At 46.7% G+C, this 24,838-nt stretch overlaps 1 protein-coding gene across 1 annotated transcript; it reads left to right on the top strand.

Annotated features, from left to right (window-relative positions):
* Positions 1-1,382: 1,382 nt before the first annotated feature.
* LOC147124765 (C-reactive protein 1.1-like) lies at positions 1,383-24,626 on the top strand. Its single transcript, XM_085984324.1, has 6 exons — positions 1,383-1,395; positions 5,536-5,737; positions 6,859-7,016; positions 13,731-13,932; positions 20,749-20,924; positions 24,550-24,626. Exons 1-6 carry the CDS (start codon positions 1,383-1,385, stop codon positions 24,624-24,626), a joined length of 828 nt encoding a protein of 275 aa, XP_085840450.1.
* Positions 24,627-24,838: the final 212 nt, after the last annotated feature.

The following is a 24,838-nucleotide window of genomic DNA, read 5'->3' as shown; positions in this document are numbered from 1 at the left end:
AGACGGCACCTCCGACAGTGCAGCACTCCCTCAGTACTGCACTGGAGTGTCAGCCTAGATTTATGTGCTCAAGTCCCTGGAGTGAGACTTAAACCCACAACCTTCTGACTCAGAGGCGAGTGTGCTACCCACTGAGCTACAGCTGACACTGTCTAAAAGGAGGAGAGAGAGGCGGAGAGGTTTAGGGAGGGAATTCCGGAGCTTGGGGCCCAGGCAGCTGAAGGCACGGCTGTCAATGTGGGGCGATGGAAATCGGCGGATGCACAAGAGGCCAGAATTGGAGGAACACAAGAGCTCTTGGGGGTGTTGTAGGGCTGGAGAAGGTTACAGAGATGGGATTCATTAAGTTGAGGGGTATCACTGACGGGGACTGAAGCACCGGATATATTTATAATGATTACGTCAATTTACAGAAATCACAGAGAGCAATGGTATTCTTTGAAGATAAAATATAGAAGTTACCAAACACATTGGCTTGTGTTGGTGTTTTGCAGGTCTGCTATGTGAAGAAGAGCTGAATGAGTGTAACTCTCAACCGTGTCTTAATGATGGAAGATGCATTGATGGGATTAATGCATATTACTGCAAGTGTACTGACGGGTTTAGAGGTAAAAATATGTTCAGGCCACTGCACTCTTTGGGACTTCATTTTTCTGTGGAGAAATGAGCCACATTATTTGTTTAATTTGATTATTATTGTATTAAAGCAATGCTCTGGTTTGTAGAATTGGGTCATGAATATCCAACGCCATGTATAAATCTCTTGATGTACAGAACATTTTTGAAGCAAGAATTGGACTGTAATTACAATATGTGGATTGCAGCAGCGATTACATAGTATTTACAACACAGAGACAGGCCATTTGGCCCAACTGGTCCATGTCGGTGTTTATGCTCCACATGAGATGAAGAGGGGTGGGAGGAGGGTTGTGTGGAACATAAACACTGGCATGGACCAGTTGGGCTGAATGGCTTGTTTCTGTGCTGTAAATATTATGTAACTGTATAATTTTCCACTTTTGCTTCCCCACTACTACTGTGTTTATTCCTTCTGCCAGTTGAGTGGCATAAATCTGGAAATAAAAAAGCCGGCATCAATAAAAGTGACCATGAATTATCAGATTGTCATGAATACTAAACGGTTCACATGTCCTTTAGGAATGGAAACTTACCATCCTTACCCGATCTGCCCTGTCTGTGACTCCAGTGCCACACTGACGTGGTGACACTTAACCTGCCCCCTGAAGGTCCACCACCACCTTCTCAAGGGCAAATTGAGATGGGCAATAAATGCCAGCCTTGCCAGCGACGCCCACATCCTAAGAAAGAATGGGGCTGGGGGTGGCTTAATTAGTGAGACCTAGAGGAGTGCACATGGTGACATGCCGAGCATGAGTGGGCAGGAGGAGCTGGAAATGGAAGATGAGTCATAGGCCTAGAAATTCAGTGGGCTGCACCACCCATTAGCGCCTAAGTGGGTCCGAAGCCACTGGCCACGGCTCCCGTTAAATTCAGCGGGATGCTAATGGCGGCGCTAGCCGTTAGCGCTGCGCCGCTACCGATGACGTCATCGGTGTGCGCAGCGCCCCACTGACGTCATCGGTGTGCGCAGCGCCTCGCTGACGCCCCGTTCACGATATTTAGATGCGCCCCCTGCTTTAACGCCGGATGCTATGTGCGACCGGTTCAGGGGGGCCTACCTCTGCGGTGGTAGAGGCGCTAATTAAAGGAGAGGTGCGGGACGTCAATTTTTGTTGCTGGCCGCCTGCCAGCACCTCTCCGCGCTGCCGTCCCTGGCCTCCTGAGCACCCCCCCCGCCCCCCCCCCCCCCGCGGAGTGCTGACTGCGTTCCAAGAGCCTGGCACTTCTCCTCGGTGCCGGGCTCTTTTGCCAGCACTCACGATCCTCGGGGGCCCAGCTGGGCCCCAGATCGCGCTGCACAAGGCCCCTCCCCTTTAAGAAGGGGAGGAAGGCCTGCAGTACCACAGCGCGACGTTGTGCAGCGATATTCAGTTGCAGCATCCCAAGAGGGATGCGGGGCGCCTCCAGTAGCGCCGCGCTTCCCTCTGGGGCGCTCCAACTGAATTTCCGGCTGGCGGCCGCGACTGCTTCCGGGGCACTACTTTTAGTGCCCTGGCGAGGCTGGTGCCCCAAATGGGGCTATAGTGAATTTCTAGGCCATAGAGTCATAACGGCACAGAAGGAGGACATTCGGCCCATTGAGTCCATGCCAGCTCTCTGTAGAGCAATCCAGTCAGTCCCATTCCCCTGCTCTATCCCCGTAGCCCTGTAAGTTTATTTCCCTCAAGTGCCTATCCAGTCTCCCCTTGAAAACATTGAGGCCTAGAAATTCAGTGGGCTGCGCCACCCGTTAGCGCCTTAAGAGGGCGCTAAGTGGGTCGGAAGCCACTGGCCACGCCTCCCGCTAAATTCAGCGGGTTGCTAATGGCGGCACTAGCCGTTAGCGCTGTGCCGCTACCGATGACGTCATCGGTGTGCGCAGCGCCCCGCTAATGCCCCGATCGTGATATTGAGATGCGCCCCCTGCTTTAACGCCGGGCGCTATTTGCGACCGGTTCAGGGGGGCCTACCTGCGGCAGTAGAGGCACTAATTAAAGCAGAGGTGCAGGGCGGCCATTTTTTTTGCTGGCCGCCTGCCAGCACCTCTCCGCACTGCCGTCCCCGGCCTCCTGAGCCCCCCCCCCCGCGGAGTGCCGACTGCGTTCCAAGAGCTCGGCACTTCTCCTCGGTACCGAGCACTTTTGCCGGCACTCGCGATCTTCGATCGCGCTGCACAAGGCCCCTCCCCTTTAAGAAGGGGAGGAAGGCCTGCAGTACCGCAGTGCGCCATGCCACAGCGTGTGGCGCTGCGGCACGTTGCGCAGCGATATTCAGCTGCAGTGCCCCAAGAGGGATGCGGGACGCCTCCAGTAGCACCGCGCTTCCCTCTGGGGCGTGCAAACTGAATTTCCGGCGGGCGGCCGCGACTGCTTCCGGGGCGCTACTGGCGCCCCAAACGGGGCTATAGTGAATTTCTAGGCCTGAGTGTCTCCGCTTCCACCACTTCCGTCGGCAGCAAATTTCAGGTCATCTTCAGCTGCTTCATCAATGACCTTCCCTCCAACATAAGGTCAGAAATGGGGATGTTCGCTGATGACTGCACAGTGTTCAGCGCCATTCATAACTCCTCAAATAATGAAGCAGTCCATGCCCGCATGCAACAAGACCTGGATGACGTTCAGGCTTGGGCTGATAAGTAGAAAGTAACACTCGCACCACAGAAGTGCCAGGCAATGACTATCTCCAACAAGCGAGAGTCTAACCACCTCCCCTTGACATTCAATGGCATTACCATCGCCGAATCCCCCACCATCAACATCCTGGGGGGTCACCATTGACCAGAAACTTAAATGGACCAGCCACATAAATACTGTGGCAAAAAGAGCGGGCCAGACGCTAGGTATTCTGCGGCGAGTGTCTCACCTCCTGACTCCCCAAAGCCTTTCCACCATCTACAAAGCACAAGTAAGGAGTGTGATGGAATACTCTCCACTTGCTTGGATGAGTGCAGCTCCAACAACACTCAAGAAGCTCGACACCATCCAGGACAAAGCAGCCCGCTTGATTGGCACCCCATCCACCACCTTAAACATTCACTCCCTCCACCACCGGCGTACCATGGCTGCAGTGTGTAACATCTACAAGATGCACTGCAGAAACTCACCAAGGCTTCTTCGGCAGCACCTCCCAAACCTGCAACCTTTTCCACCTAGAAGGACAAGGGCAGCAGGCGCATGGGAACACCACCACCTCCAAGTCACACACCATCCTGACATGGAAGTATATTGCCGATCCTTCATCGTCGCTGGGTCAAAATCCTGGAACTCCCACCCTAACATCACTGTGGGAGTACCTTCACCACACGGACTGCAGCGGTTCAAGAAGGTGGCTCACCACCACCTTCTCAAGGGCAATTAGGGATGGGCAATAAATGCTGGCCTGCCAACTACGCCCACATCCCATAAAAAGCTAATTAAAAAAAATCACCACTCACTGTGTAAAAAAGTTTTTCCTCACGTCCTCCCTGTATCTCTTTCCCAAAACCTTAAATCTGTGTCCTCTAGTCCTTGTACCATAAACTAGTGGGAACAGCCTTTTCCCATCTAGCCTATCCAAACCTGTCATAATCTTGTACATCTCCATCAAATCACCCCTCAACCTCCTTTGCTCTAATGAAAACAAATCCAGCTTCTCCAACCTGTCCTTGTAGCTAAGACCCCCCATCCCTGAAACCATTCTGGTAAGTCTCCTCTGCACCCTCTCAAGGGCCTTCACATCCTTCCTAAAGTGTGGTGACCAGAACTGGATGCAATACTCCAGTTGTGGCCTAACCAGCACTTTATAAACGTTCAGCATAACTTCTCTACTTTTGTACTCAATACCTTTATTTATGAAGCCCAAGATCCCATATGCTTTGTTAACCACTCTCTCAATATGTCCCGCCACCTTCAGGGACCTATGCACATTAACTCCCAGGTCCCTCTGTCCCTGCACACTCTTTAAAACTGTGCCATTAAGTGTATATTGCCTCTCCCTGTTCCATCTGCCAAAATGCATCACCTCACACTTCTCTGTATTAAATTCCATCTGCCACTTATCTGCCCATTCTGCCAGCCTTTCTATGTCCTGTTGCAGTCGATTGGTGTCATCCTGTTGCACTGTTTCCCAAACCCCCAAGTTTGGTGTCATCTGAAATTTAGAAATTCTACTCTGTATTCCAATATCCAGGTCATTTATATATATCAAAAAAAGCAAAAGAAGCAGTGGCCCCAGCACTGACCCTTGGGGAACACCACTGTCTACCATCCTAATCAGAGGATCAGGAGATGACTGCACTTGTTCTCTCAGGGTTTCTACTGGAAGGCACCATCCAGCCATTTCAGAACCTCCTGCTATTGAGGGAGCACTGAGGAGAAGTAGGAGGCTAGCTTTAAAAAAAATGTACCCATCACATCTCATCTCGTTTACACGTGGCAGGTTGGATATAAGAGGCGTAGTGGAGCTCCCACATCACTGGCTGATGCAAATTGGTAGAGGGTGTTAATGGGCGGGAATTTGGTAGTAGGCCTCCCCTAAACCATTCTTCTGGCTGCCCTGAATCCACCGCAAACCGGATAGTAAGTGGGAGGAAAATCTGGAGAGATTTACCGACGGGCAATGGTCCCATAAGAAATAGGAGCAGGAGTAGGTCTGCTTCACCATTCAGTAAGATCATGGTTGATCTTCGACCTCAACTCTCACCCTATCCCCATAGCCCTTCATTCCCTTAGTGTCCAAAAATCTATCAATCTCAGTCTTGAGAATACTCAACGACTGAGCATCACAGCCCTCTGTCTCACTGCAAATTGCCGAGGTGAACCTAATGATAGCAGGGTAACAATTTCAATGCTCCTCACTGGTGCTGCCCTCCTTCTATAATTTTTAGTGTTGCATTTTTCAGGTAATTATTGCATTTTGCTTATTCTTTTTTCCCAGGAGTCCACTGCGAACTGGATTTCAACGAGTGCCTTTCAGCACCGTGTCTCAACAATGGGACATGTCTCAACCTGATTGGTGGATTTCAGTGTACATGCTTGGCCGGTTTTTTGGGAGACACGTGTGAGGTTAATATCAATGAATGTGCCAGCTTGCCCTGTTTGAATGGAGGGTCGTGCATTGATGACATCAATGGCTTCAGGTCAGGACCACTGCATCACGTGCTCATTTGTGATCAAGACCTTTTTTTGTTGTTTGAGAACGAAGGAAGATTTTTTTCACCCAAAGGGTAATAAACTTGTGGAAAAAGTTAGCAGGGAATGCTATTGAAGTCGGCAGTATAGCTGGGATTAGGTAGTTTCCTGAAGAGAAAAGGGATTGAGAAATACATTGAGAAGGAAGGTCGGTGGGATTAAGATCAATTGGAGAAGGATGGACTTGCTGAGTCTCATAGCCTCTTCCACTTCCTAAAGATTCTTATGCTCTTGAGGCAAAATCATATACAAATAAACAGGATAGCCTACTTTGTGTGTCACGTACCACAGAAATAAACTTTAAGATCTCTGTGCTTCTCTAATTCTGGTCTCTTGCGCATCACTGATTTCCATCCCTCCACCGTTGGCGGCCGTGCCTTCAGCTGCCAAGGCCCCAAGCTCTGGAATTCCGTCGCTAAACCTCTCCACCTCTCCTCCTCCTTTAAGTCGCTCCTTAAAACCCACCGCTTTGACCAAGCTTTTGGTCACCTGTCTAATATCTCCTTATATGGCTTATTGTCAAATTTTTATTTGATAGTCACTCCTGTGAGAACTTGAGATGTTTTTACTGTGCTAAAGATGCTGTATAAATGCAAGTTGTTGTTTTTGTACTCAACTGAAACTAAAAGGAAACCAGAGTTGTGCTATATCAGGGTTTAACTGCAAATTAAAGTCAGTGCAAAGATCTGAGATCTTTGGTCGGGAATTTGCTTGGTTGCTCCTCCCACTCCATTGCTGTAACTTCATTGGGCATGCGGCAGAAACCCTGCTTTGCACATAAAGGGCGTTTCCGACACACTTCCAGCAAAGTTACAACAGTGGAACAGGAACAACTCATAAACGCACTTGTTCCCTCTTCTCCCTCCCCTGTCACAGATGATACGTGGCACAAGGAGATAAAGAAGGGATTAAAGAGACAAATACTCTTAAGAGAATGCATAAATCACATTGGCATAAATATAGGTTTAGCTGTACCGATGCTGAATCCATTACAATGATGTTTGCAATCATCTATTTAGAAACAACTAAATGCTTATGATTGTGTCTAATTATTGGTTTGCTTACTTAGATGTCAGTGTCCTCCAGGCTACACTGGCATGGTCTGTGGAACAGATGTGAATGAGTGCGAGTCAATTCCGTGCCTGAACCAAGGTGTATGTGTGGACGCCCTAGACTCGTACATCTGCAAATGTCCACCTGGCTTCAGTGGAACCCGATGTGAAACAGGTAAGAGTCGAGTGGGGCTCAATTTCTGCCACAATACATTATAGAATCGGGGCAAAGCTCAATTCAAGTTGTTATTGTGGATGAGCTGAAACGCTGTTCTTGTTCTGTGGGAGAGCCGTATCTCACATCAATACTCACAAGAAATGAATGCGGCAGAAAACTTACTGGGGGATAATATTGGCCTTGGCCGATAGTGTAAAATGGGCGATATCCGCCCAACCACTCGCTAAACGACCCCTGCCCTCCATTTTTGTTTCCTTTGCCTTCATCTCTCACAGTTTATTGCCTTCTCCATGGAACCTTTGAAACAAAGAGTAAATCATTCAATTCTACAGACTGGCAGGGCTCCCACAGGTGCAAAGAGCAATTGTTGGATCTTGTGGCACTAAAAGCCTCACCTTTATTTATATTCAGATTCAATTTGGATTGAGTTGATGTGGTTTTACACTTGAAACGTAGACCAAATAGCAGTCTCCAGTTTTGTTTTCTCATTGCACATTGCCAGATAGTATTGCTTGTTTCAGGCCTGTAATGTATACAACATTGAAGGGACTACTTTGTTTTGCGGATGTACATCCTTAGTTGCCAGCGTATATAACAGACGCGTATCGATTTGTATAGTCAGTGCCGAAGTTCCAGTTACCCAGTAAAGATCACTTGAAGTTACTCTCAGCCTCTGCTACTTTATTATTTTATGTAGTTGTGTATAGCGGTACAAACACAACAAATTGGCGACGAGAATTATGAACCTACGTCTTCCTATTCTGGCATCGCATCCAGAGGACACCGAAACTTGGAAGAAAGGAGCGAGAAGGCAGAGAAAATGGAGCACGCTTGCTAAGCTAGGCAGGGGATACGTAAGTCAAGTGAAAAGTGCACAGGACTTGCTTGATGCTAGCTAACTAGTAAAGAAAAAAAACGGGTTTGGAAAAAAAATGGCGATGATTTGCACTATTGCAGCATTTGATAGCAGCATTGAAGACTGGGCAACTTACATTGAAAGAGTGGAGTTGTACTGTGAGGCTAACGGAGTGGAGGTAGAAAAGAAAGCCACTGTTTTGCTGAGTGTTATGGGCGCAAAGACACATGGGCTGCTACGTAGTTTACTAAGCCCTGAAAAGCCAGCAAACAAAACATTCAAACAAATAGTGGACACACTCCAAGACCATTTAAGCCCCAAACCACTGCTCATAGCCGAAAGATTTAAATTCCATAAACGGAACCAGAGCAAAAATGAAAGCATTTCTGAATATTTGGCAAAGTTGCGCAAATTATCAGAACATTGCCAATTTGGAGTGGGCTTACCAGATGCATTGAGGGACAGATTTGTGTGTGGCATGCAAAGTGAAAGCACACAAAAGAAGCTCCTGACTGAAAAAGACCTCACATTGGAGAAGGCTCTGAGTATTGCAATATCAATGGAAGCAGCAGCACGTGGCGCTTTAGAAATTCAACAACAATCCCTGGAATATTTAACTAATAAAATGTCACTGGAACAAGAAAAGAAGTGCTATCGCTGTGGCAAAATGTCACATGACCACAATGACTGTTGGTTTAAAAACAAAGACTGCAAACAATGTGGCAGACGAGGGCACATTGAAAGAGCCTGCAAAGCAAATAAGAAGCCGAAAATTGATACAATACAGAATAACAAAAAGGTACATCAAGTGACTGAAAACAAGAAACCTTTCAAAGATAGATACAACAAGGTACACTACGTGACTGGAAACAGTTCAGATAAAGAAAAAAGTGACACAGACTCAGAGGAAGAGGATTTGGCTTGTCTAAAACTACACAGTGTGAAAGAGACAGGGGATCACAGAATAATATGGGTTACTCCAGAAGTGGCAGGAGTTAGGCTGAAAATGGAGTTGGACACAGGCTCAGCTTTAACAGTGATCTCTGTACATGACTACAAACGACTGTTTTCACACATACCGCTAAGGCCAACTAAAGTACAGGTAGACTATCCTTTATCCGAAAACCTCGGGACCAGCCGTGTTTCGGTTTTCGGAAAATTTCGGATTTCGGAAGGTGAGCGAAAACACTTCGGTTTTCAGAGTAATTCGGTTTTCGGGAGTGCGGATAAAGGGTACACTGGCCTAGAAATTCACTAGCCTTGGCGCCGCTTTTGAGGCGCTAGAGGGACTAGCGCCAGAGTTATGGCCAGTTGAAAAATTCCCTGGGGCCCTAAAGCGGCGTTGCACCGGTAGCGCTGCGCTGGCACCGATGACGTCATCGGTGTGCGCAGCGTCCCGGTTGCCATGCCGACGGGCCCCAGCGCCGAAATTCAGTTGCGGCCGCCTCGCCCGTGGCAGCCGCAACTAAGACTCTGGCAACAGAGTCCAACATGTGTTTGCGCCGGCGCATTAAAGGCCCCGCGGCGGCCGGCCGCTTTCCCGCCGGCCGCCTGCCCGCAGCTCCCTCCCCGGACTTCTCCCCCCCCCCCCACCTCCCCCGGAACAGATGCAAGCCCGGCACTTGTCCGAGGTGCCGGGCTCATTTTTAAACAGATTTGCGCGGGCCGCGGCCGGGTGCAGGCAGCTCCTCCTTAACGGAAGGAGGAGGCCTGCACTTCCCCAGCCTGCCGCACCGCATCGGGTGCCACAGCGCTGGAATTGCGGCGCTAAACGGCAGTTAGCGCCCTTTTCCAGGCGCTAAGACCCTTCAGTAGCGCCGGCAGCCGTTTGGGCGCGGCGCTACTGAATTTTTGGTGCGCGCAGGGGGACTTAGCGCCGGCACTAACTTCCGGCGCTAAAGCCCTGGCTAAGCCAAAACCCAATTTCTAGGCCACTATCCCTTATCCGAAAGGGTGGGGGTCAGGGTCGGCGGTGGGGTCGGCGGGGGGGTCGGAGGTGGGGGTCGGCAGGGGGTCGTGGTCGGGGGGGTCGGGGGTGGGGGTCGGCAGGGGTTGGGGTCATGCGCACGACTTACGCTGAGCGAAAACACTTCGGTTTTCAGATTAATTCGGTTTTCGGGAGTGCGGATAAAGGATACACTATCCCTTATCCGAAAGGGGGTCGGCGGGGGGTCGGGGGTCGGGGTCGGGGTCGGCGGGGGGTCGGCGGGGGGGTCGGCGGGGGGTCGGGGGTGGGGGTCGGCGGGGGTCGGGGTCGTGCGCACGACTTACGCTGAACGATTTCGGTTTTCAAAAGTGCGGAAAAAGGATACACTATCCCTTATCCGGCTAGGCCTGCAATCCCCTACCCAAGAGGGAACTCAGTGACACTCTGCCCTGCTCAGCGTAAGTCGTGCGCCACTCTGGTCATGTCGCGCGCACGACTTACGCTGACCGAAAAAACCTTCGGTTTTTAGAGGGTTTCGGTTTTCCGAAGTTCGGATAAAGGGTAGTCTACCTGTACTGTTAAAGACATACACAGGACAAAGAGTGTGCCCCAAAGGTAAAATAAAAGTGACAGTGACATACAAAGAAAAAAAATACCGCAATTGAACCTCTATGTAGTGGAAAATGGAGGACCACCATTACTGTGACACGAATGGCTCAGGAAAATACAGTTGGATTGGCACACCATCCAAGCACTGTTTGTGTCAGCAAAGGAGGACAGCAACGCCACTCCTGAGAGACTGTCACAAATACTCTCTGACTCTCAGGAAGTGTTCAAGAAGGGAATAGGAACACTTAAGGGCATGAAAGCAAAAATTAAGATTGAGGAGAACGCAAATCCAAAGTTCCACAAGGCCAGTCCAGTGCCTTATGCAATTCGCCCTTCAGTAGAAGCAGAGCTGGAGAACTTGGAGCAGTTAGGGGTCCTGTCCAAGGTGGATTGGAGTGAATGGGCCACACCTATAGTTCCAGTGATGAAGAAAACCTCCAGCACAAAACCAGGAAAGCCAAGAAAAGTGCGCATCTGTGGAGACTTTAAAGTGACTGTTAACCCAGTCCTCCACACAGTACAGTACCCATTGCCTCGCATTGAGGACATCTTTGCTTCCCTGTCAAGAGGGGAACGCTTCACAAAGATTGACTTGGCCCAGGCCTATCTCCAAATGGAAATTGATGATGCATCAAAGAAGTACCTGACAATAAGTACGCACAAAGGCCTTTACCAGTACAATCGGCTGGTATTCGGAATAGCATCAGCTCCTGCAATCTGGCAAAGGGCAATGGACCAAGTCCTGCAGGGGATCCCAGGTACTCAGTGTTATCTTGATGACATCATCATCACTGGCAAGAATGACAACGACCACCTTTCCAACCTCGAACAGGTGCTCATCAGGTTACGGGAGTATGGGCTCCGAGTGAACCGAGACAAGTGTGAGTTTTTCAAAAAGGAAATCTCATACTGTGGACATGTGATTGACAAGGACGGTTTACACAAGTCTCCAGACAAGATTGAAGCTGTGATTAATGCACCAACACCTGAAAATGTGTCTCAGTTGAGATCATATCTTGGACTGGTGAACTACTATCACAAGTTCTTGCCCAACCTATCCACAGTGTTACATCCACTAAATACACTGCTACAGACAGGGTCACAATGGAAGTGGGGTGACAGCTGTGAACAAGCTTTTCAAGAGAGTAAAAGACTCATTACTTCAGAAGAGGTGCTAGCTCACTTTGACCCATCCTTACCTATTCGACTGGCATGTGATGCTTCACCCCATGGCATTGGTGCCGTGTTGTCACATAAGTTCCCAGACGGCTCAGAAAGACCAATAGCCTTTGCCTCAAGATCATTGACTACAGCTGAACGCAATTATGCACAGATTGACCAAGAAGCCCTCAGCCTTGTGTGGGGAGTCAAGAAATTCAACCACTACTTGTATGGTCAACAGTTTACACTGTTAACTGACCACCAGCCTCTTGTTTCAATCTTCAACCCAAGGAAGGGCGTTCCAGTGATGACGGCACAACGGCTACAGCGATGGTCACTCTTCCTAGGGGCTCACCTGCATGACATTGAATACAAGGGGACCAAGCAACATGGCAACGCTGATGGTTTGTCACGTTTACCACTGCCGACCTCAGAGAGAACTACAACAGTTGACTCAGCAGAGGTATTTCACACAACAATAGTTGAGCAGCTACCAGTGACAAACTCCCTCATTGAAAGAGAAACACGCAATGACCCTACATTGTCAAAAGTTTATGACATCACTGTGAAGGGATGGCCAGCGCATGGTGACTCATTGTTTCCAGCATTCTCAGCTAGGAGGGAGCAGTTATCAGTGTGTCGGGGAACACTGATGTGTGGCTCACGAGTTGTAATTCCTCCCAAGCTTTGTAACCGAGTGCTAGATGAACTGCATGAAGGCCACTTAGGTACGGTAAAGATGAAAAGCCTTGCCCGTGGCTACGTGTGGTGGCCGGGAATTGACAAACAGATCGAGGACCTGACAAAGAGCTGCTCAGGATGTCAAAAGGTCCAGAATGCACCACCACAAGCCCCTCTCCATCCATGGGAATGGCCCTCATCACCATGGCAACGTGTGCACATCGACTTTGCTGGACCGTTCATGTTCTTGATTGCAGTCGATGCACATTCCAAATGGCCCGAGGTCATTAAAATGAAATTAACCACATCTGAAAAGACCATTTCAGTTCTGAGGACTATGTTCGCTAGAAATGGCCTACCAGAACAAATCTGCACAGACAATGGACGACAATTTGTCTCTGACGAATTCCAAGGTTTCATGAGGAAAAATGGAATCAAGCACTACACATCTGTCCTGTACCATCCAGCTACAAATGGCTTGGCAGAAAGATTCGTACAGACTTTCAAGAAGGCCATCAAAGCAATGTACAGCGAGAGTCTACCACTGCAACACAAGATAGACAATTTCCTCTTTGCTTATCGGAACGCAGTACACGCAGCCACTAATCAGACTCCAGCGATGATGTTTCTGAACAGGAACCTGAGATCTCGCATGGGCCTTCTTAAACCGAATGTACGTCGTGATGTAGAGAACAAACAGTTCAAACATTTGAATGCTAAGCCAACAAGAAGCTTCAGTGTGGGACAGTCAGTTCTTGCTCGTGATTTCCGGACAGAAAAGTGGCAACCAGGGACAATATCCACAAGAGAGGGACCACTGATGTATACTGTGGATGTGGGAGAGAACGTTTTGAGACGTCATGTGGACCAAATTCTGGATGTTCAGGTGGAAAACACCCCTATACCTCGCCCAGACTCACCTGACATGGAAACAGACACTCCTGATTCATCAGCATCAGCACCAGCCTCATCCACAGCTGAGAGCTCTACCTGTGCTGATAGCTCACCTGATGCATCTGTACCTGTACAGTCTCATTCCCCAAAGCAAAAGAGTCTGGAGAGACGTTACCCAGAGAGGCAGAGGAGGCCTCCCCAGAGACTTGACTTATAAAAGGGCTGTTGACAAAATAAATGTTATGTTGGAATTTGAATTTTGTTACTTTTAAGAAAACCAAAAGGTTACTGTAAAGACAGGCTCTGTATGTTAATTATAGAAATTTTGCGTTAATATACTATTAAACTAAAGGGGGAGGAAGTGTAATGTATACAACATTGAAGGGGCTACTTTGTTTTGCGGATGTACATCCTTAGTTGCGAGCGTATATAACAGACGCGTATCGATTTGTATAGTCAGTGCCGAAGTTTCAGTTACCCAGTAAAGATCACTTGAAGTTACTCTCAGTCTCTGCTACTTTATTATTTTATGTAGTTGTGTATAGCGGTACAAACACAACAAGGCCCTATTTTCTTGTTACAGAGCTATCCTCCAACTTTAACCTGGATTTTGACGTTTCGGGAATCTACGACTACGTTTTGTTGGATACTGTATTGCCAACACTCAGTGCTCTTACCTGTGCCTTCTGGATGAAATCCTCTGATACCACAAACTATGGGACTCCAGTTTCCTATGCCCTTGACAATGGCTGTGACAATGCATTCCTGCTCACGGATTACAATGGGTAAATTCTACTACATTAACAAGAAAAGTTGCAATTCTCTATCATTTGTCCATTAGAAAGCAGATCTTAAAGCCTTGGTGTCCCTGTTATAACCGAGCGTTTCCCCAACATTATTGTGTTCCCAGCCACATGTCCATTTCCACAAGCAAACTGAGTCTCCTTTGAACTGAAGCCCATACCCTTATACAAAGTGTATCTGAGATACTGAGCCATGGATTAGCAATTACCCTTATTTAATGATATTGGTCAGTGGAGATCACATGACATGTCCACCAACTGCACCTTACACCTTTCAAAAAGTGGAAAACACCACTCTGTCGGGCCATTGCATACAGGCTAAAACCATTAGATGGATGTATTCACAGGTAGACAATACACTGAAACAGTAAGTTACTGAGTACAATGCCTGAAATGATAACGATAGAATGTAGTCCACAAGGAACTAAAATATATATTTTTTACAATGTATTCTTTAACAGCTTGATAAATTACAGTTATTTCCAATCCGCAGACTTTAACATTTTCAAAATTACATTTACTTTGTCTCTCTAAAGTCATATAAAATATAACACAAAAATCCCACATTTTGTCATGGTTTTATTTTAAATTAGTGGTCGCAATATTCATAAAAGTCCATCTAAGTCATCAATTTTTCATGTGGATGCAGAGATATTTTAAAGCTACAATACCCCTTTAACATATTGCATGTTTTAAACTATAAAACTGAAAGTATACTTTTTAAAATTCATTCCTGGGATGTGGGCGTCACTGGCAAGGCCAGCATTTATTGCCCATCCTTAATTGCCCTTGAGAAGGTGGTGGTGAGCCACCTTCTTGAACCGCTGCAGTCCGTGTGGTGAAGGTACTCCCACAGTGCTGTTAGGGGGGGAGTTCCAGGATTTTGATCCAGCGACGATGAAAGAATGGCGATATATTTCCAAGTCAGGATGGTGTGTGACTTGGAGGGGAACTTGGAGGTGGTGGTGGTCACATGTCCTGGATGGTGTCGAGCTTCTTAAGTGTTGTTGCCAGTAATGCTACTGAACAATTTCTTGGATGAAATAATCATCTACCTTTCAAGATGAGGGCACTTTAGAGGTGACCAAATAGTTCTAGTATTGGGGATCCAGACCATCTGCTGAAAGCAGATCTGTAGAATATAAAGAATATGGGAAATGGGAAAGATTACAGATCGTGTGCCCTTATCACCAACTGAGTTTAGAAAACAGTGGTGATATCAATGCTGACATATGTTAGAGAAACATGGAACTTGAGAAAGATAGAGAGGAAGAGGTTCGATGCATTTACCGATTGAAAATAGCCCATGAATTGTAATCTTAAATTGTTTCACTGTAGCTTGAGAGGTGCTATAAAGGCTGAAACAGGTGAAGAATCAGGGAGGAACAATGCTGAAGCATGTCCATATGTGGGTAATCGAGGTTAGTGTGCCACTGATTGGCTGAGGGTGGATGATGTCATGATGTGGTATATAAAAAAAACAGCTTAACAGGGAGGGGGAGGAGCAGGCGGAGTCAGAACAAAGGACCAGACAGCTTGAGCACACAGTCACCTGCTCGCCAAAGGATTGGGGTCATACCCACCTTTGTATTTACTGCCTTGTTAATGTGTGTAACTAGTTGTACTTGATCATTAATAATGCTGATTGCTGCCATATTATAGAATCACAGAACCTTACAGCACAGAAGGAGGCCATTCGGTCCATCGAGCCTGTGCCGGCTCTTTGAAAGAGCTATCCAATTAGTCCCACTCCCCCTGCTCTTTCCCCATAGCCCTGCAATTTTCTCCCCTTAAAGTATTTATCCAATTCCCATTTGAAAGTTACTATTGAATCTGCTTTCACAGCCCTTTCAGGCAGTGCATTCCAGATCATCACAACTCGCTGCGTAAAAAAAGTTTCCTCATCTTATCGCTGGTTCTTTTGCCAATTATCTTAAATCTGTGTCCTGAGTGCATCTCACTCTCTCAGGACTGAATACTGGTGAGGACAATGGTTCTTCTGGGGAGTGCAGCCAGAGCCAAGTCCACGGCATCATGGGTGGCTCAGCTGTACAGAGGGGGAGGAGGAAGAGTGGGAGAGCAATAGTGATAGATTTCATAGTTATGGGAACAGACAGGCGTTTCTGCGGCCACAGACGTGATTCCAGGATGGTATGTTGCCTGACTGGTGCCAGGACCAAGGATATCACTGACCGGCTGCAGAACATTCTGAGGCGGGAGGGTGAACAACCAGGGGTCATGATCCATATCGGTACCAACGACATAGGTACAAAGAGGGATGAGGTCCTGCAGGTAGATTTTAGGGAGCTAGGAAAGAGATTAAAAAGCAGGACCTCAAAGGTAGTAATCTCTGGATTACTCCCAGTGCCACACGCAAGTGAGTATAGAAATAGGAGGATAGAACAGCTGTGGCTGGAGAGATGGTGCAAGAAGGAGGGCTTCAGATTGCTGGGACATTGGGACCGCTTCTGGGGGAGGTGGGACCTGTACAGGTTGGACGGGTTGCACCTCAACAGAGCCGGGACCAATGTCCTCACGGGGGTTTGCTAGTGCTGTTGGGTAGGGTTTAAACTAATTTGGCAGGGGGATGGGTACCAGGATGTAGCATTAGAAAGGAGAAACAAGGTGCACAAAGGATTGGGAAAGACAGATAGCACTAGAGTAAGAAATAGTAAGGTATTACGTGGGGCCAGACTAAGAGAGAATACAAGAATGTCTAAGATAGGTTTACAGTGCATGTGTGTGAATGCACGAAGTGTGGTAAATAAGGTTGGTGAGCTGCAGGCGCAAATAGACATATGGGAATATGATATCGTGGCAATAACGGAGACCTGGCTCAAAAAAGGGCAGGATTGGGTAATAAATATTCCTGGATATAAGATGTTCAGGAAAGATAGGGAAGGAAAGAAAGGAAGTGGGGTGGCAGTATTGGTTAAGGAGATTATTACAGTGCTGGAGAGTGAGGATGTCCTGGAGGGGCCAAGGACAGAGTCTATTCGGTTAGAGTTGAGAAACAATCGAGGTACCGTTACACTAATAGGAATATTCTGTAGGCCACTAACTAGTGGAAAGGATATAGAGGAGCAAATTTGTAGGGAAATTACAGAGAGGTGCAAGAACTATAGAGTAGTGATAATGGGGGACTTCAACTGTCCTAATAAAGACTGGGATAACGATAATATAAAGGGCAGAGAGGGGGAAGAATTTCTGAAGTGTGTTCAGGAGAACTTTCTTGATCAGTATGTTTCCGGCCCAATGAGGAAGGAGGCATTGCTGGATCTGGTTCTGGGGAATGAGGTGGGTCAAGTAGAGCAAGTGTCAGTGGGTGAACATTTAGGGAACAGTGATCACAGTATCATAAGGTTTAGATGAGCTATGGAAAATGATAGGGAGCAATCTAGAGTAATAATACATAATTGGAGGAAGGTCAATTTCAGTGGGTTGAGAATGAATCTTGCCCGGGTAAATTGGAATCAAAGATTGGCAGGCAAAACTGTAATCAAACAATGGGCTGCCTTTAAAGAGGAGGTGATTCGGGTACAGTCGAGGTACATTCCCACGAGGGGGAAAGATACGGCAACCAAAGCCAGAGCTCCCTGTATGCCGAAAGAGATAGAGAGTAAGAAGAAGCAGAAAAATGGGGCGTATGACAGATGTCAGGTTGAGAATACAAGTGAGAACCAGGCTGAATATAGAAAGTTCAGAGGGGAAGTGAAAAAGGAAATAAGAAGGGCAAAGAGAGAGTATGAGAATAGATTGACAACTAATATAAAAGGGAATTCAAAAGTCTTCTATAGGCATATAAATAATAAACGGGTAGTAAGAGGAAGGGTGGGGCCGATTAGGGACCAAAATGGAGATCTACGCATGGAGATAGGGGACATGGCTGAGGCACTAAATGAGTACTTTGCATCTGTCTTTACCAAGGAAGATGATGCTGCCAAAGTCATAGTGAAAGAGGAAGTAGTTGAGATATTGGATGGGATAAAAATTGATAAAGAGGAGGTACTAGAAAGGCTGGCTGTACTTAAAGTAGATGCATCCTAGGATGCTGAGGGAAGTAAAGGTGGAAATTGCGGAGGTACTGGCCGTAATCTCCCAATCCTCCTTGAATACGAGGGTGGTGCCAGAGGACTGGAGAACTGCAAATGTTACACCATTGTTCAAAAAAGGGTGTAAGGATAAACCCAGCAACTACAGACCAGTCAGTTTAACCTCGGTAGTGGAGACACTTTTAGAAACGATAATCCGGGACAAAATTAACAGTCACTTGGACATGTGTGGATTAATTCAGGAAAGCCAGCACAGATTTGTTAAAGGCAAATCGTGTTTAACTAACTTGATTGAGTTTTTTGATGAGGTAACAGAGAGGGTTGATGAGGGCAATGCGGTTGATGTGGTGTACATGAACTTCCAGAAGGCGTTTGATAAAGTGCCACATAATAGGCTTGCCAGCAAAGTTGATGATCAAACCCGCTCCCATAAGCCTCCGTGCCCTCTTGCCAGGAGGCAGGTAGCCGTCCCACCCCAGGTCCTGTCTTCTCCAGGCGGGAAAGGGATTAAATCCTTTTAACTGCCTGTTAACAGGTAGTTAACAGGCAGAAAATAGGATTATTCCCATTTTACCTTCCCAAGTGCAGGCGTCCCGACCTCGGGGAACCCTGCCCGGGTGGAGGAGATGAGTAGGAGATCTGCGGGGGTCGGAGGGGTCTGAAAGTGCAATGTAGATGGGTGCAAGTGTGGAGTGGTAAGTATGTAAGGTGAGTGTAAAGTTTTAGAAAATGTTCACTTATCTTTGTTTCTGCCTACAGCCTTCAGCCGCTGAGGAGCCAGAGTCCCAACATCTCCATTGTAGATTTCACAGACTGGCTGTTTGATCCTCTGAACCAAGAGCCAGGTGATTTCTGCAAAGTTGAAAGGTTTGCTGAGTCCTGAACACAAGGGCTCATCAAACTACACAGAATGTCAGTGTTTGACAGCTTCACAGAGCTGTCAAATGCTGACATTTCTTCTTTCAAGAAATCTTGACATGGCACATCATACGTTGATGCGCTCTGTCAATGACTTCCCCTAATTGGCCTGCTGAGCCCGCTGGGCGGGCTTAACAAGGTCAATCAGGGAAAAATCCCACTGGTTGGACAGAAGCTGATAGAGGCAGGATTGAAAGCCGGCAAACAGCAGTCCCGCCTCCAAAAGCTTCCCATTGACAAAATCCAGCCCATAGAGTACAAAAATGTGGAAGTTATGATGAACCTTTATAAAACACTGGTTCGGTCTCAACTGGAGTATTGTGTCCAATTCTGGGCACCACACTTTAAGAAGGTTGTGAAGGCCTTAAAGAGGGAGCAGAAAAGATTTACAAGAATGATTCCAGGGATGAGGGACTTGAGTTACATGGATAGACTGGAGAAGCTGGGGTTATTCTCCTTGGAGCAGAGAAGATTGAGAGGGGATTTGATAGAGGTGTTCAAAATCATGAGGGGTCTGGACAGGGTAGATAGAGAGAAACTGTTTCCATTGGCAGAAGGGTCGAGAACCAGAGGACACAGATTTAAGGTGATTGGCAGAAGAACCAACGGCGACATGAGGAAAAACTTTTTTACGCAGCGAGTGGTTATAATCTGGAATGCACTGCCTGAAAGGGTGGTGGAGGCTGACTCAATAATGGCTTTCAAAAGGGAATTCATTCCAATGAAGGAAAAAATTTGCAGGGCTATGGGGAAAGGGCGAGGGAGTGGGACTAACTGAAGTGCTCTTGCAGAGAGCTGTCACAGCTGGAGGGGCCAAATGGCCTCCTTCTGTGCTGTAACCATTCTAAGGGAGTGAAATTGGGTGCTTTTGCACCTCCCGTTAGCGCCCCCAACGGGGCGCAAATGGCTTTGCAACTGGGCACGGCGCTGACATTGACTCCCGCCATATTCGGCAAGGGTTTTGCGGTGGCGCTACAACGTTACGCCCCGATCTCCTTCGCCCGGAGATCGTGACTGCATCACCGTGCGCATCGCCCCGGTAGCGCCCCAGACCCGAAATTGACTTTCGCCCCCTGAAGCCTCGCCGGTCGATAACCTTTCCTGTTCCAGTTTTTTTCACGGGTTCCTGCCCGCGATCGATCAACCCGGCACTCTGGTTGAGTACCGGGCTGATCGCGCGGGATCGCGGCTGCCTTGGTGGTCCAGGTAGGTATTTTTTAAATTGCAGAGCCTGCAGTGATGGCCCTTCCGTTTAAAGGAGGGAAGGAGCCTTTGAACGAGGCAATGCTGCACGGCCCAGTGTGCAGCGCTACTGAAGTCTCTGCCTTGCTCTCCAATGTTAGCACCCTAAGAAAGAAGTGGAGCGCTTGATTTAGCGTTGCATTTCCCCCTTGGGGGCGCTAAAACTCAATTTCGCAGTTGCTGGTGCTAATTAGCGCCGTGTGCTGAAGTTAGCACCCAGGTTATGTTAGCGCTCCAAAATCATCGATACCAAATTTCTCCCCCTATGATTCTGTGTGTCCTCTGGTTACCGATCCTTCTGCCAGTGGAAACTGTTTCTGCTTATTTACTCTATCAAAATCCTTAATGTTTTTGAACACCTTTATCAAATCTCCCCTTAACCTTCTCTGCTCTAAGGAGAACAGCTTATTGTATTGGTTGTCTTGTCAAATTGCGTTGCAGAATCCATTCAATTAATTTCTGTAAAGCATTTCTTTAGAAAAGTAATTGTTCTGATAGACTGTATATCTCAATGACGTATAGTACAGGAGAAATAGCTGTGCCTTATTTTGCAGAGCTGATGAATATTTCCCTTTCTCCCAATCAGTTGGGTATTGTATGTCAATGGCAAGGAAAAAGTAACCGATTGTCCTTCAGTCAATGATGGGAAGTGGCACCACATTACCGTCACATGGAATAGCACGGACGGAGCATGGAGAGTTTATATAGATGGGAAAGTCTCCGATGGAGGCAAGGGTCTTTCTACTGGATCAAGTATCCCAGGTAATACGTTTACAGGTCTCCAATGTAGACGTTTGATTAACAATCGGTTACAAGACATTGCAGCATGGTCTTTCCTGCTTATATCCAATTCACAGTTTTAAAAATAATTGTTTTCAGGAAAACACCCAAACGTATTTGCAAACATTAATGTTTTTATGTTCTGACAAGCGGTGGAGCCTCTATTGGAATCTTGGTGTTCAAAGTTTAAGTTTTGGATTGCAAACTTTGTCATATATAATTTACACTGCTCGCCTGCTAAATTTCAATATTAGCTGATCAGCCTATCAGATTGTCTAATGAAATAGTTAATTTGAAAAATAAAAAATATAGACATCATCATTCTTCCAAACCAGGCAAGTCTTTTGATTTGATTTACATTAAATCCTACATCTTAGTAAAAGTCTGAATTTCAGATTTATGTTTGGTGTCTATCAGGAAGACCCTGAGGCCAGAAAGAAACAAAAGGATTGTAATACCTCACTGAACTCTTCCAATGTTATCTAAGCCTTTTCAATGTGTCGCCACCCGTAAGATTTTTGTAGGTCTCGATGATTCTAGTGATAAAACAATGTTACGGTTTGAACTTTCTCCCAAAACCTTTATCTTGAATTCACAGCGAAAAGTTGGTTCCCCAGCAAACTGAATCCCCTATGAAAAGAAACCTGTGCTCTTATAGATGCTATGTCTGAGGTAGTGGATTCAGGATTAACAATTGGGGGTGGAGAGGGTGGGTGGGGGAAGGGGGGGGTGGGGGAGCGATTGTAATTGCACACCAGCCCAGCCCAGAAATTCGGGTCAGAGGCTTCCCGCAGGTGCAAGCCCCCGACCTACACTTACCTTGCGCGCCTGCCGTTGAGCTGTGGGCCCGCGTGGGATTCCGATCCTGGGCCTCCTCCAGCTGCCGGCGTGCAGTGCTTGCGTATCCCAGGGGCGCAGTTAGTTTGAAGCGTCCCCTGGGATCACGTGGGCCATGGAGAGCCCATCGTAGCAGGAAATCTCCATTCATAAATTTGACAGGAAGAGCTGTCAAATCTATGAATAGAGATCGGCCCCAAAACCTAACTAAAACTTCAAATAAATTTTTTTTTAATCACATTTTTAAAATAACTATAAATTACATAAAATAACTATTTTAAACAATAATATAAATTTTTGAAAAAATTAATTACAGTTTTCAACGGGGCTAAAAATAAACTTACCTTTCTTTAAAGTATTTATAAAAATAATAAACCTGTGGAAAAAATGTTTTAATTTTACTTAATTCACCACTTACCTTGTTAAAAGCAGGCCTTGCGCCTGCTTTTTAAATGCGCAGCTGCTGGAGACTTACCCTCCCGGAGAAACCTGTAAAAAAAATCGGAAGTGCCAGGCGTACGCGCTGCCTCTCCGGCGCACGCGTTTGACCTGTGAACCCCTTCCTTCAAGGGAACGGAAATTCCGGTTTCCAGCGCATGCGCAGTGCATGCACGAAACCGGCACTTTCGTTGGCCCTACGCGTGAGTACACAGCGCGTACTCACCCGTGGGGACCCGAATTTCTGGGCCAATTGCCTTTAGCTTCTCCAGTAAAGTAAATGATTATTTGCTGAACAAACAGATACTGCCTGATGTTAACACAAACTATAAAATATTTCAGCTATATTCTATCCAGCTGCTTTCAACACAAGCTAATAGAAGTGCACAAACTGCATGTTTCTTTGAATATTGTATTGCACATATGTACAAACAAATAGAACATATCAGATATTTGGCTTGCACATGTGCAATGGGTTTTAAAGGGTTTGTCCCATTTTACTGGCCTGAATTGGCCCAAAATTCAAATTTTAAATTGCGTTTGGAATCCACAAAGAAAGACTTGCGCTCTTCACAGCCTCAGGACGTCACGATTCGCTTCACAGCCAATTAAGTACTTTTTTTTTAGGTGTATCCGCCTTTGTAATGTAGGGGAACGCGGCATCAAATTTGAAAGATCCCACAAACAGCGGTGTGATCATTACCAGATCATTTGTTTTTAGTGATGTTGCTTGAGGGATAAATATAGGCCAGGACCCCGGGGAGAACTCCCCTGCTGAATGATCGGCATTAGCTGTAGTGGGAGACAGAGCTGTTTGAAATTCCACAGGGCTTCTCCCAATCTCTCGCTGGAACTCCAGGATAGCGCCTTTTCCCTGGGGGTTCCACCAGTCTCCTGTGGAATGTCAGAGCACCTGTATCTAAATCTCAGTTATTTATTTATTTATTTAACTAATTCTTATATAGTCAATGCCTCTTAATGCAAAGTTGCTTGATTAAAATGTTCTGATCATTCAAATATTTTTAGTGCTAAATTCCTACTTGCCGTGTTATTTATGATGCTTAATCCAAATGATTGGATAATTCAAATTCTTTATTACTAAAAAGCCCTTTGAATTATCAGGAGTAGGCTGCACTGGTGAATGGCCTCTTGTTTTGTATTCTCTACTGGCAATTGTATAATACATGTGACCACCAGGGAGCGCTAAATTGCTTGTCACTAGATGGTTGCACACAGTTTGCAACAACAATTTGCCTTTATATAGCACCTTTAAAGTAGTAAAACATCCCAAGGCACTTCACAGGAGCGACTATAAGACAAAATTTGACACTGAGCCACAGAAGGAGATATTAGGACAGGTGACCAAAAGCTTGGCCAAAGAAGTAGGTTTTAAGGAGCGTCTTAAAGGAGGAGTGAGAGATAGAGAGGTTTAGCGAGGGAATTCCAGAGCTCAGAGGCCTAGACAGCTGAAGGCACGGTCACTAATGGAGAGGCGAAGATAATCAGGGATGTGCGAGAGACCAGAATTGGTAGAGCACTGAGATCTCGGAGGGTGGTCGGGCTGGAGGAGGTCACTGAGATTGGGAGGTGCGAGGCCATGGAGGGATTTGAAAACAAGGTTGAGAATTTTTAAATGGAGGCATTGTCTGACCGGCACAATCTAAGATTGCGCATTCAAAGGAATCTGGTTCAGTGAGAATTCGGTTGACTGTGCATACTGTTAAATGTATTTATATGCTTAATGGTCACAAAGTGCCTTAGCACTTTGAACTGGCTGTTGAAGCACTCCCTCTTCCCTCAGGCCACATGCTAAGGTTTGGGGATGCCAACTCTGCTTGGACCTATTCCTGGAGGTTCCGTCACAGGACTTCCCGTCTCCACCCGCCCTGCCCCCACACTCCCGCCATTGGTCACCTGACACATCCATCCTCACGGAACGCCAACTGGAAAGCGAACAGACCCTCCGTTACCCGATTGGATAAATCTTGGCTGTCAAATCGCCAATATTTTTATAGAAGTGGTCAAAGAAAATGAAAAAAGACACAATTATTTGTTTAAAGCCCAGATGATTTTTCTCTCGGGTGTTGCTCGCACCAGTGCCCTGGAGATTAACCTTTAATTCCTGGAAACTACAGGACGATCCTGGAAGGTTGGTAGCCCTAGCTAAGGTAGGTACATACCAGGTCGACATAGTTTGGTTTAGAAGGGATGGAAGATCAAATGCAATTACTTATTAACAAATGTGTGAATTAGGATATTTACATTGATCCTACCAGTGCTTTTTTCAGTATTGGTGGCATTGCTGACTGATGTCGGATTGCCAACTCTTCAGGATTGTGCGTAATTCTCCAGGAATTACAGGTTAATCTCCAGGACACTGCTGCGAGCAAAATAATCATTGGGCATTAAAAAGAATAACTTTTTTCTCATTTTCTTTAAACACTTTTGCTTATTATTGATAAAAATATTGGAGATGAGGGAAGAAAGGTTGTTTAACCGGGCAGGGCACTTGGAGATGGGAGGTCCTGTGAGGAAACCTCCAAGAACACCTCCAACCAGAGTTGGCAGCCCCTAGTCTGGTGTCCAGGTGGCTGATCTGTCTTCTTTGCCTCTCTTAAGGT

The sequence above is a fragment of the Somniosus microcephalus genome, chromosome 1 (assembly GCF_052327205.1).
Source record: "Somniosus microcephalus isolate GS21.2 chromosome 1, FLI_Smic_1.0, whole genome shotgun sequence".
In the NCBI taxonomy this organism is placed as follows: domain Eukaryota; kingdom Metazoa; phylum Chordata; class Chondrichthyes; order Squaliformes; family Somniosidae; genus Somniosus; species Somniosus microcephalus.
This window is presented reverse-complemented; position numbering and strand designations above follow the sequence as displayed.